Source organism: Tachyglossus aculeatus, chromosome 2 (assembly GCF_015852505.1).
Source record: "Tachyglossus aculeatus isolate mTacAcu1 chromosome 2, mTacAcu1.pri, whole genome shotgun sequence".
Classification (NCBI taxonomy): Eukaryota; Metazoa; Chordata; class Mammalia; order Monotremata; family Tachyglossidae; genus Tachyglossus; species Tachyglossus aculeatus.
The window spans coordinates 138315974-138329191 of NC_052067.1; the positions used below are offsets into that span (position 1 = coordinate 138315974).

A 13218-nucleotide genomic window follows, 5' to 3' on the forward strand; every position below is an offset into this window, starting at 1 on the left:
GGCCATCCTGCCCGGGAAGGACCTTCCTGAGGTCCCAGGGCACCCAAACCTGCCACCTCAGTTTCTCCTCCGGCATCCTGAGGGAAGAGCACGGAGGGCTCTCGAGGAAGGGGCGGCCCAGGAGCCCGAACCACACGCTGGCAGTTCGCTCGAGCAGGAAATGGGTCCCCTTGGCCTCCGCCTTCCTCCCCTTGGTCACCCGGGGGCTCGGCCGCGGGAACCGAGGTCGCCCACACTGCCCAGATCTGCCTGCTTGTGGACGTATGGGGCTGGGCACCTGGCAGGGTGGGGAGGGGCCTGACTGAAGGGTGACTGCCGGCCTTTTGCATGAGGATTATGTACAAAAAAATATATATATAAATAAATGATCTAGATTATTTTCCTCTGTCTGTTTTTCTGAAGCTACTTTCTTAAAAAAAAAAATAAAACGTTTACAGAATTCCTGTTGGCTGCTCTCCCTCTTTATTTTCGAGAAGGGGCTGGTCTCAAAAGTGGAGTGCTTTGGCGGGGAGAGTAAAGGGCTTCCAGATGGAGGGTAGGCTCAGAGCTGCCCCAGGGGAAGCGAGCAGTGTGTCTCCCCCCCAATCCAGATGCCCCCGCTGAGGAGGAAGACCCTTGTTGGCAAAAGGAAGGCAAAGCAGCCCTGGCTGGGGCTGGAGGCAGGAGCTACGGTCCCCGTCTGACCTCTGGCATCCTCCTGGCGTCTTGAAGGGTAAGTGGGGAGGTAGGGGGATCATGGTGGTGGAGGAAAGTAGGGCTAGGCTGGCCAGGTTAAACTTGGGGAAGGTCCCAGGCATTGATGAGCAGGATGAAAGGCATAGGGGAAATTGGAGGTAAAGGTAGTCATATCTTCATGATGGGAAGTCGCTGTAGACTAAGCTCCTCGTGGCCTTTCCAGAGCGCTTAGTACAGTGTGCTACACACCAGAGTCAGTAAACACCGCTGATTGATTGGGACTTAATTGAAAAGCAGATTGGATAAAAACTAGAGGCAGAGAACCACTCCATAAAATGGTCAAGGGCTCCGCCACGTCATTTGTGTGACCTAGGGCAAGCCACTTAACTTCTCTGTGCCTGTTCCCTCATCTGTAAAATGGGGATTAAGACTGAGCCCCACGTGGGACAACCTGATCACCTTGTATCCCCCTCTCACCCAGTGCTTAGAACAGTGCTTCGCACATAGTAAGCACTTAACAAATACCACCATTATTATTAATGGAAGTTACTACGAGTTACAAGCAGCCTTTGTGCCACTGAACAGCAAGTGTGAAGACCCGTGAGGAAAGCCTTGCAGGACAATGCCCCATCCCTCCAGGGGTGGGCAGGGTAATAATAATAATAATAATGGTATTTGTTAAGTGCTTACTATGTGCAAAGCACTGTTCTAGAGCTCCCTTCATTGGTTAGAGCATGGTGCAGTGCTGGGGTTGGGAAGGAGGAGGAGATGACCTAAAAACTTCGAAATGTAATAATCAATCAATCAATCGTATTTATTGAGCGCTTACTGTGTGCAGAGTACTGTACTAAGTGCTTGGGAAGTACAAATTGGCAACATATAGAGACGGTCCCTGCCCAACAGTGGGCTCACAATCTAGAAGGCTGGCCAATAATCAATAATACAATAATCACGGCATTTAAGTGCTTACTCTGGGCCAGGCATTGTATTAAGCACTGGGGTAGATACAAGGTGATTGGGTTGGACACGGTCCCTGGCCCACATGAGTCTCAATCTTAATCCCCATTTTGCAGATGAGGTAACTTGGGCACGCAGAAGTGACGTGACTTGCCCAAGGTCACATAGACAAGTGGGGTGGGATTAGAGCCCAGGCCCGTGCTGTCCAATAGGCCGCTTCATTTCATGAGAAGTCTGCACACAGTAAGCGCTCAATAAATACGATTGATTGATTGAAAGACCCTTCATGTGATGTTTCGTGAGGGTTGAAGGGGTGTGTGTGTTGGTGTCCCGTGTGAAGGGGTGGGATTTTAAGGGATCTTTTTATGTTGCTGGCTGTGGTGTGGTCTGATAAACTTAACTGCTGTATGGCCTTGGGCAAGTCACTTAACCTCCCAGTGACTGGGAGGTTATTTATTATTATTATTATTATTATTATTATTATTATTATTGTTACTCATTTTCCTCACTTTTCTTGTCTTAGGCTGTCGGGTTGTCTCTGACCCATACCGACGCCATGGACACATCTCTCCCAGAATACTCCACCTCCTCCTGCAATCGTTCTGGTCGTGTATCCATAGAGTTTTCTCAGTAAAAAAAGTGAAGTCGTTTACCATTGCCTCCTTCCGCGCAGTAAACTTCGCTCTCCACCCTTGACTCTCATGTCACTGCTACATAGCACAGGTGAGTTTTGACTTGGAGCAGATTGCCTTCTACTCGCTAGCCGCTGGCTATTACTCTATTTATCTTGTACATACCTGTTCTATTTATTTTATTTTGTTAGTATGTTTGGTTTAGTTCTCTATCTCCCCCTTCTAGACTGTGAGCCCGCTGTTGGGTAGGGACTGTCTCTATGTGTTACCGACTTGTACTTCCCAAACGCTTAGTACAGTGCTCTGCACACAGTAAGCGCTCAATAAATACGATTGATTGATTGATCGATTGGCCAAGCTGGGAATGGAATGGATATGCCTCTGCTTGACTCTCCCTCCCATAGTCAAGACTGGCAAAGTACTGGAAACTTAGATGCGACCCTGAGAGGGGTCCTCATCTGAAAAGCGGGTTAAATATCAGTTCTCCCCTCCCTCTTAGATTGTGGGACAGGGACTGTGACCAACCTGCGTGCAATGAATACGATTGAATGAGTGAATGAATAATCTTGCACCCACCCCAGCACTTAGTAGGGTGCTTGGCACATACTAAGTGCTTAATAAATGCCACAATTTTTATTTCTATCTTCTTTGAATGGCTCAAGAAAAACATGCGTGAATTGTCACTACTGACAATCTAGTAGTCTTTTTGTTGCAGTTAAAGACACCCCCGTCCCTCCGGGCTCTGACCCTCTCACTGGCACCAGTGAATAAAAGGGCAAGCCAGGAAGAAGTGGAATTATTCTACTGGCCTTTGAAGGAGGCAAGGATTCCCAGCCTCCATGGAGGAGTTGGAGACCGGACACTCGACAGATGGAGACTCCCGGAGCCGGACTGAGCTGGACTGTCTCCCCGAGTTGAGATGGAGATCCCTGAGCTGGACTGGGACTTGGGGGGGGTCAACTGGTCCACCCTTCATCCAGGCACAAGTCTGAGCCCCTCACCCGGCGTTGGGATGGGGGCAAAAAGGGAAATCTTAAATCCATCCTGGGGGGCTTGAGAGGAGGCTGAAGCTCGGACTACCTTGAGAGAATTGGGTTCTAATCCCTCCACTGCCACTTGTCTGCTGTGTGACCTTAGGCTAGTCACTTCACTCCTCTAGGCCTCAGTTTTATTACTAAGTGCCGTCGAGTCTTTTAGATTCATAGTGACTTCATGGATATACTCTCTCTAGAACGTCCTGTCCTCTGCCATAATCCGCAACCTTTCTAACGGTTCTTCCTTTATCGTTGTTATGGCCTCAATCCATCTGGCTGCTGGTCTGCCTCTTCTTCATTTTCCCTGGACTTTTCCTACCATTGGTGTCTTCTCCAGAAAATTAGTCCTCCTGATTATGTGTCCAAAATATGCTAATCTAAATTGAATTATTTGGCCTTCCAAAGACCACTTTGGCTTAATTTGCTCTAAAATCCATTTGTTTGATTTTCGGCAGTCCACGGTATTTGCAAAAGCCTTCTCCAACACCACATTTCAGAAGAATCATTGTTCTTTCTATCCTGTTTTTTACAGCTTTCAGATCCCTGCATTGTCACTGGAAACACCATAGAATTGACACTTGTGTTTTTGTGGCAATTGTTACATCAGCACATTTCATGACTTTTTCCAGTCTCTTCATAGCAAGTCTTCCTAACTTTAATCTTTGGCATATTTTTTGACTACCAGTTCCCAGATTATCGATCCCAGGGGAGAAAAATTGACAACTATTTCAGTCTTCTCTCCATCCGCTACAAATGTGTTAAAACTTTCAGTTGGCATGATCTTTGTTTTCATGACTTTCAAATGTAGGCCCATCTTTTTGCTCTGTTCCTCAACTTTTAATAATAAGCCCTTCAAATCTTCACTTTCTGCTGGTAGGGTTGTATCATCAGCATAACAAAAGTTGTTTATATTCCTTCCTCCAATCTTTACTCCCCGTTCTTCTTCATCCAATCCGGTTTCTCTCGTTAGGTATCCGGTGTAAAGGATGAACAGATAAGGTGATAAGATACATTCTTGTCTTACCCCCTTACTAATGGGAAACCAATCTGTTTCTCCATATTCTGTTCTTATTGTAGCCTCTTGTTAAATCGTACAGGTTCCGTATCATTGCAATTAAATGGCCCGGCATGCCCATTTTCCTTAATATGCTCCAGAGTTTCTCATGATCCCCGCAGTCAAAGGCCTTACTAAAATCAATAAAGCACACACTGACTTCCTTTTGATATTCTCTTGTCCTTTCAGTTGTCCGACATCAGCAATAATATCTCACGTCCCTCATCCCTTCCAAAATCCTGCTTCATTCATTCATTCAATTGTATTTATTGAGCACTTACTGTGTGCAGAGCACTGTACTAAGCGCTTGGGAAGTACAAGTTGGCAACATATAGAGATGAACACAGGGCAAAAGTCAGGAAGAAGAAAGAGCCACAGTGGGCCTCTGTTACCTCATTAATAAAATGGGGATTGAGACTGTGAGCCTAATGTGGGACAGGGACTGTGTCCAACCTGATTTCCTTGTATCCACCCCATGGCTTAGTACAGTGCCTGGCCCAAAGTAAGCACTTAACAAAACCACAATTATCATTATTATTACTATTACAATTCAACAGAGCTGATAGAGATGATCCCTGCCCACTAGAAGCTTACAGTCTACTGTCATTAAAGCCTCGGCATCATCCTTAACTCCTCTCTGTCATTGAACCCACATATTCAATCTGTCACTAAATCCCGTTGGTCCACATTCATAACATAGCCCTTTCCTCTCCATCCAAACTGCTACCACGTTAATCCAGTCACTTATCCTATCCCACCTGGATTACTGCATCAGCCTCCTTTCTGACCTCCCAGCCTCCAGTGTCTCCCCGCTCCAGTTCATACTTCACGCTGCTGCCCGGATCATTTTTCTACAAAAACATTCAGGCCATTTCACCGCCTCCTCAAAACACTCCAGGGGTTGCCCAATCCTCCTCCACATCAAACAAAACTCCTCACCGTTGGCTTTAAGGCAGTCTACCACCTTGCCCCCTCCTATGTCACCTTGCTTCTCTTCCACAACTCAGACCACCCACTTCGCTTCTCTAGTGCTAACCTTCTCACTGGGCCTTGACCTCACCTAGCATCCCACTGCTGAACCCGAGCCCACGTCCTGCCTCTGGCCTGGCATGCCCTCCCTCCTCAAGTAATGATAATAGTAATAATGATGGTATTTGTTAAGCTTTTAGAGGTCTCCCCTCCACCCTCTGACCTGGCCCTAAAAATCAATCTTGGGTATTTATTGAGTGCTTAATGTGAGGAGCAGAGCACTGTATTGAGCGCTTGGGAGAGTACAATTATAACAGAGTTGGTAGATACATTCTCTGCCCACAGTGAGCTGAAAATTTAACCCTTCCCAGCTCAAGGAGCAGCTTCTCCCCAAGTCATCATCATCATCATCAATCGTATTTATTGAGCGCTTACTGTGTGCAGAGCACTGTACTAAGCGCTTGGGAAGTACAAGTTGGCAACATATAGAGACAGTCCCTACCCAACAGTGGGCTCACAGTCTAAAAGTCCTGCCTATCTCCCTCTTGTCCCCTCTCCCGGTTTAGAGCCCAGCTCTCCCCACGCCCGTGCTGAGGCAGCTGTATGGATGGATGGATAGATGGGCAGATGGTTGGGTTACAGGGGGGTTGGCTTACAAGCTGTGAATAATTCAGCTGCCATTTGCTGGGCTTGAACTTGACCCCAGGAAAGATGTGGAGAGAGATGGGCAGAGAGGGAGGCTCCCAGGGGAGGACGGACAGGGGCCGGGGTCAGCTGTGTCCCCTGGGCTGCAGCCTGGGCTGCCACCCCTTCCCCCCGAGAGCCCATCGGGTCCCTGTTCCCAGCTAGGTTCGGGCTGGATCTCGGCCAGCTTGGGGGAAGACCAGGATGTGGGTCCAACCCGCCGGTCGCCCAGGCCTCTTCTCTGGCCTGTGGCTGGTGCTACTGCCAGGTATGAAGCCGCACACCACCCCCGCACCCATCCTTCGCTTACTTCCCAGGCTCACTGAGGGTTAGGGCGCAGGGAAAGGGACCCAGGGGGTCCCCGGAGGATTTTCCCTTTCAACAGACTCATCGTGGCGCTCCCTCACGGGGTCTGAGGCTGCCCCGGAGCTGTCCTGGGGCCTCAGACCTCCAAGGCTACCCCAACCCCTGGGGTCACCCTGGAACCCAGCCCCGTCCAGAACCCCAGTCGTCTGGGCCCCCGGGGACCGGTGCGGGTGACGGGTGGAAACATCGTTTGGGTTGGGGGTCAGCAGGAGAGGAATGTAGATTTAGGTTAGGCCACAGAAAGAACTCCCCATCCATGGAGGGAAGGATTCAGTGGGGTTGGGAGTGGGCACCCTGGAGATTCCCCAAATCTGCCCTGGCAGAAAATAGGCAGCACCCTCCTTTGGGGACCAGGGAGCAGGGTTGGGGCCCCAGGATCTGGCTGTCTCCCCAAGGCAGGCTGCCTGGGGGCGGAGGGCAGGTTGGCGCGTCAGCTGCTCCGGGATCTGTTCGCCGACTACACCAGCGCTCTGAGGCCCGTGGCGGACATGGATCACACCCTGAACGTCACTCTGGAGGTCACGCTCTCCCAGATCATCGACATGGTGAAAGGGAGGTTGGTGGGTTGGGGGCAGAGAGCCCGTGCCCGATGGCGGGCTGAGTGGGTTCGCGGTCTTAACCTACAACCTTACCTACTGGTGGGGGAGAGTGAGGCCGGGGGCGGGGGTCCTGTGGGCTGCCGGGACTTGTAAACTGCAAGCTTACTGTGGGCAGAGAATGTGTCCTTTGTACTGTTATATTGTAATAACAATAATAATAATAGCATTTATTAAGCGATTACTATGTGCAAATCATTCATTCATTCATTGTCATATTTGTTGAGTGCTTACTGTGTGCAGAGCACGGTACTAAGCACTTGGGAAGTACGAATCACTGTTGTAAGCACTGGGGAGGTTACAAGGTGATGAGGTTGTCCCACGGGGGGCTCACAGTCTTCACCCCCATTTTACAGATGAGGGAACTGAGGCCCAGAGAAGTTAAGTGACTTGCCCAAAGTCACACAGCTGGCAACTGACAGAGTCAGGATTTGGACCCATGACCTCTGACACCAAAGCCTGGGCTCTTTCTACTGAGCCATGCTGTCCAAAGCACATAGTACAGTGCTCTGCATACAGTAAGCGCTCAATAAATACAATTGATTGATTGTAGTCCCTGGAAATCGGTGGAAAGCAGCACAGCCTAGCGGAAAGCGCATCGGCCTGGGAGTCAGAGGACCTGGGTTCTGAACCTGCCACTGCCACTAAACTGCTGTGTGACCATGGACAAGTCACTGAACTTCTCTGTGTCTCAGTTACCTCAACTGCAAAATGGGAATTTAAACTGTGAGTCCCACCTGGGAAATGGACTGTGTCCAACCTGATTATCTTGTAATAATAACAATGGCATTTATTAAGCAGTTACTATGTGCAAAGCACTGTTCTAAGCGCTGGGGAGCTTATAAGGTGATCAGGTTGTCCCACGGGGGGCTCACAGTCTTAATCCCCATTTTACAGATGAGGTAACTGAGGCCCAGATAAGTGCCTTGCCCAAAGTCACATAGCTGACAAATGGCGGAGCTGGGATTTGAACCCATGATCTCTGACTCCAAAACCCGTGCTCTTTCCACTGAGCTATACTGCTTGCCTGGCACATAGCAAGCCCTTAAAATATGCCATAAATAAAAAAACGGATTCTTTGTCTGGTTCCAGCCAGGACCAAGGGCGCTTGACCTGCTGGAGGGTGGGCCTGAGAAGGTCGGGCTGGGCCTACCCAGAGGGGTGAGTTCTGGTGTGGACTGTCTCTCTCTCTCTCTCTCTCTCTCTCTCTCTCTCTCTCTCTCTCTCTCGCTCTCGCTCTCTCTCGCTCTCGCTCTCTCTCTCTCGCTCGCTCTCTCTCTCGCTCGCTCTCTCTTCTCCTCCTCCTCCTCCTCCTCCTCCTCCTCCTCCTCCTCCTCCTCCTCTCACGGCCCCGTCCCGAGGGCAGGATGAGCGGGACCAGGTGCTGACTCTGTACCTGTGGATCCGCCAGGAGTGGGGAGACGCCCACCTGCGCTGGGCCCTGGAGGACTATGGGGACATCGATTCCATCCGCATCCCCAGCAGCCTGGTCTGGCGCCCGGACATTGTGCTCTACAACAAGTATCGATGCACACCCCCATCCCCGACACCCAGAACCCCGTGTCTCCACTGTAACTCTGCCCCTGGAACGCTCCTGTCCTCCATAGCACTGTCCCCACCTTGGAACACCCACCCCTATAACACTGTAGCACTCTTAACCTTGTAGCCCCTTGTAGCCCCTTGTAGCCCATAATACCCAAGCGCTCAATAAATACGATCGATTGACTGATCCTTGTCCCCTATGCCCTGTAACACTCACCTCCCCGTACTAATGATAATAATGATGGCGTTTGTTAATATCCACGTCCCTAAAACAACATCTCTTCATATCACTGTCCCCCCATGGCACACACCCCTTTGGTAAGATCCATCGGCCCCTGAACCACTGCCCTCCCCTTTAATACCGAATAACAGGCACCCCACCCACTGGCCCCTCTAACGCGGTTGGTGTTTCCCCAGGGCAGACACGAAGGAGTCAGGCCCGGCGGACACCAACGTGGTCCTGGGCCACGATGGGCAGGTCAGGTGGGATGCCCCGGCAATCACCCGCAGCTCCTGCCGCGTGGATGTGGCCCTGTTCCCCTTCAACCGGCAATGCTGCCGCCTGACCTTCGGCTCCTGGACCCACGGCGGCCATCAGGTGGACATGCGGGCCCGGGGCGCCTTGGCCAGGCTGGACGACTTCGTGGAGAAGGTGGAGTGGTGCGTGCTGTCCATGGCGGCCCATCGCAGCGTGGTCACCTACTTCTGCTGCTCGGAGCCGTACCCGGACGTCACCTACACCCTGCGGCTACAGCGCCGAGCCGCCTTCTACGTCAGCAACCTGCTGCTGCCCTGCGTGCTCATCTCCCTGTTGGCACCGCTCGCCTTCCTATTGCCCGCTGCCTCCGGAGAGAAGGTCTCCCTGGGCATCACCGTGCTGCTGGCCCTCACCGTCTTCCAGCTGCTCGTGGCCGAGACCATGCCACCCGCCGAGAGCATGACGCTCATCGGTGAGAGGCCGGCAGGGAAGGGGAGAGGCACGGGACTACTGTTGGGCTCCTCGCTCCCCTGCCCCTGGCTCCGTTGGTCAGCCGGTGGTGCTCATTGAGCGCTCACTCTGTGCAGAGCACTGGACTAAGCGTCTGGGAGAGGATAATAGAGTTAGTAGATGCAATCCCTGCCCTGAAGGAGTTTATAATCTGATAGGAGAGACGGGCAGTAAAATCAGTTACCAATAGAAGAAAGTAAAAGGATGATGTATCCAAGCGTTGTGGGTGTGAGGGGTGGATTGGGGTACCTAAGTGCTTAGCAGGCCGGCATGACTCAAGGGCAGAATTAGATGGTGCGTTACCATGGCCTAGTGAATAGAGCACAGGCCTAGGAGTCAAAAGGTCATGGGTTCTAATCCCGGCTCCACCACTTGTCTGCTCTGTGACCTTGGGCAAGTCACTTCACTTCTCTATGCTTCCGTTCCCTCCTCTGGAAAATGGGGATTAAGACTGTGAGCCCCCCGAGGGACAACCTGATCACCTTGTAACCTTCCCAGCACTTAGAACAGTGCTTTGCACATAGTAAGCGCTTAATAAATGCCATCATTATTATTATTATTATTATGTGGGACAGGGACTGCGTCCAACATGATTTGCTTGATTTCCCCCCACAGCTCTCAGTACAGTGCCTGGCACAATGTAAGCACTTGACAAATACCCAAATCGTGGTTATTGCATTAGATATGATTGGAGAGATGGGAGATTAGTCAGGGAAGGCCTCTTGAAGTAGATGTGGTTTTAGTAGGTTTTTGAGGATGGGAAGAGTGGTGGACATGTAGCAGGAGGGAGTTTCACGCAAGAGGAAGGATGTGAGCAACAGGTCCCTGGAGAGAAAGAGGGAACAAGGCACCATGAGTAGGTTGGCCAGAGGAATGAAGTGTGTGAGCTGGGGTGTAGTGGAAGAAGAGCGAGGATAAGTAATAATAATGATGGTATTTGATAAGCGCTTACTATGTGCCAAGCACTGTTCTAATAATAAATAATAATGATGGCATTTATTAAGTGCTTACTATGTGCAGAGCACTGCTCTAAGCGCTGGGGAGGATACAAGGTGATCAGGTTGTCCCATGTGGGGCTCACAGTCTTAATCCCCATTTTACAGATGAGATAACTGAGGCACAGAGAAGTGAAGCGACTCATCCAAAGTCACCCAGCTGACAAGTGGCTGAGCTGGGATTCTAACCCACGCCCTATGACTTCGAAGCCCGTGCTCTTTCCACTGAGCCACACTGCTTCTCTAAAAGGGAGAGAGCTGATCGAGTACTTTAAAGCCAACAGTAAGGAGTTTCTCTTGGATGCAGAGGTGGAGGGAAGTATGCAGAATGATTTTTTTGGAAAAATGGTTTGGGTGACAGAGTGAAGTATGGATTAGGATGCAGGGTGTCGGTGAGGAGGCTAATGCAAGGCGGGATAGGATAAATGCTTGGATCATCATAGTAGCAGTTTAGATGGAGAGGAAAGGGAAAATTTTAGCGATGTTGTGAAGGTGCAATCACAGTATTTGTCGATAGATTGAATATAAAAATAATAATAATAATGTTGGCATTTGTTAAGCCCTTACTATGTTCCAAGCACTGTTCTAAGCGCTGGGGTGATACAAGGTAATCACATTGTCTCACGTGGGGTTCACAGTCTTCATCCCCATTTCACAATGAAGTAACTGAGGCACAGTGAAGTTAAGTGACTTGCCCAAGGTCACACAGCAGACAAGTGGCAGAGCTGGGATTAGTACTCACGACCTCTAATAATAATAATAATAATAATAATAATGGCATGTGTTAAGTGCTTACTATGTGCCAAGCACTGTTCTAAGCACTGGGGGAGATACAAGGTAATCAGGTTATCCCACATGGGGCTCACAGTCTTAATCGCCATTTTACAGATGAGGTAACTGAGGCACAGAGAAGTCAAGTGACTTGCCCAAAGTCACACAGCTGACAAGTGGCGGAGCTGGGATTAGAACCCACGACCTCTGACTCCCAAGCCCGGGTTCTTGCCACTGAGCCACACTGCTTAGTGTTGTCTAAGGTGATGGGAAAGCCAGTGGGGAGGAAATGTTTATGGAAGGAAGATGAGTTCAATTTTAGCCATGTCGTGTCATCATCATCAATCGTATTTATTGAGCGCTTACTGCGTGCAGAGCACTGGACTAAGCGCTTGGGAAGCACAAGTTGGCAACATATAGAGACAGTCCCTACCCAACAGTGGGCTCCCTACCGGGGCCTTCTACCCAGGGAAGTACTACATCGTCACCATGACCATGGTCACGACCTCCACGGCGCTCACCATCTTCATCATGAACCTGCACTACTGTGGGCCTGGGGCCCGGCCGGTGCCAGCCTGGGCCCGTGCCCTGATCCTGCACCACCTAGCCTGGCTGTTGTGCGTGTGTGTGCCCGAGGGCGGTCCCAAGGAGACCCGATCCGCCCGGGACCCCGAGCGGGTGGAAGCTGGAGGGCAGGGATCGTATGGACAGCCACGCTGCCCGTGTCACCAGGTGGGTCTCCGACGCGACGTAGCTGACATCGCCCGCTGCTTCCGCAGCCAGCATGTGGCACGGAGGCGCGGTGGGGAGTGGCAGTGGGTGGCCAGGGTGGTGGACCGCTTCTTCATGTGGGTCTTTTCCGCCATGGTCCTGGCCATGAGCCTGCTCGTCTTGGGCCAAGGCTTGCGACTCCAAGGGGGCTCATGGGCCATGGGGTCACCCTCTCCCCAGCCCTTTCTCTGGCCATGCCACCCCACCATTGCAAACCGCAAGGACCCCAGCCAACTAGAGAAAGAACTTGGAAATCACACACCAGACCCTCTGGAAGATGGTATGGAGAAGGCAGAGTCTCTGCTCAGGAACGTGGAACATCTCCCTCCCCCGCACCGGATATCCACGTGCCCCTCTCGCCCCTGCTCGTGGCCACCACGGGCTTCTAGTAAAATCTCTGTGCCCTCACACGCAAACAACAATCCCTGCCTCTGTGAGTGTCTGCGCAAGTGAGTTTCTGTTTAGGACCTCTAACCAGGGTCCTCTCCTCCTTTCCCACTGTGAAGTCCCAGGGTCTGAATGCGAGGAGCAGATCCAGGGCCGCCTTTTTGCTGCAGCCAACTGTCCCGGCACAGGCTGCGGGCGGAGGTCTCTCCCGCTGGGGTCCCACCACCCCCGGCCGACCCCAGCCCAGGCAGGTCGGGGAGTCCTTTTTGCATTCTCCAACCTTCCCTGTGCCGGACCCCAAGTTGGTGGATTTTGAGATTGCAGTGGATGAGGAGCCGACCGGCCTAGAGGCAGAGGCGTGGGCAGGATGACGTCCAGAAAAACTCCTCATTCGGACCCTGACTCTAAGTAAGAAGTGGTGTGAGGGACTTGCGAAAACCCCAATACCTACATCTCCAACTGTACCGCTTGTCAGCCGTGTGACTTTGGGCAAGTCACTTCACTTCTCTGGGCCTCAGTTACCTCATTTGTAAAATGGGGATTAAGATTGTGAGCCCCAGATGGGACAACCTGATCACCTTGCATCCTCCCCAGCGCTTAGAACAGTGCTTTGCACATAGTAAGAGCTTAACAAATACCAAAATTATTATTAATTATTATTACCCCATCTTTAGGCTTTGTGCAGGGAGGTGACTGGTCTACCCTCAGCTCTTTTGGATCTGGTCCCTGGAGTGGAGGCCCCAGTGGATGGATATAGTCTCTGCCTCAATTTACTTTCTCCTCCTAGGGGCCTTGGA

The 13218-nt window shown here is 51.1% G+C and overlaps 1 protein-coding gene across 1 annotated transcript; it reads left to right on the forward strand.

The window, feature by feature from the left end:
* Positions 1-808: 808 nt before the first annotated feature.
* CHRNA10 (cholinergic receptor nicotinic alpha 10 subunit) lies at positions 809-12487 on the forward strand. The gene is made up of 7 exons (XM_038765014.1): positions 809-833; positions 6116-6273; positions 6452-6589; positions 6767-6916; positions 8334-8488; positions 8927-9459; positions 11733-12487. Exons 1-7 carry the CDS (start codon positions 809-811, stop codon positions 12485-12487), a joined length of 1914 nt encoding a protein of 637 aa, XP_038620942.1.
* The last annotated feature ends 731 nt before the right edge of the window (positions 12488-13218 follow it).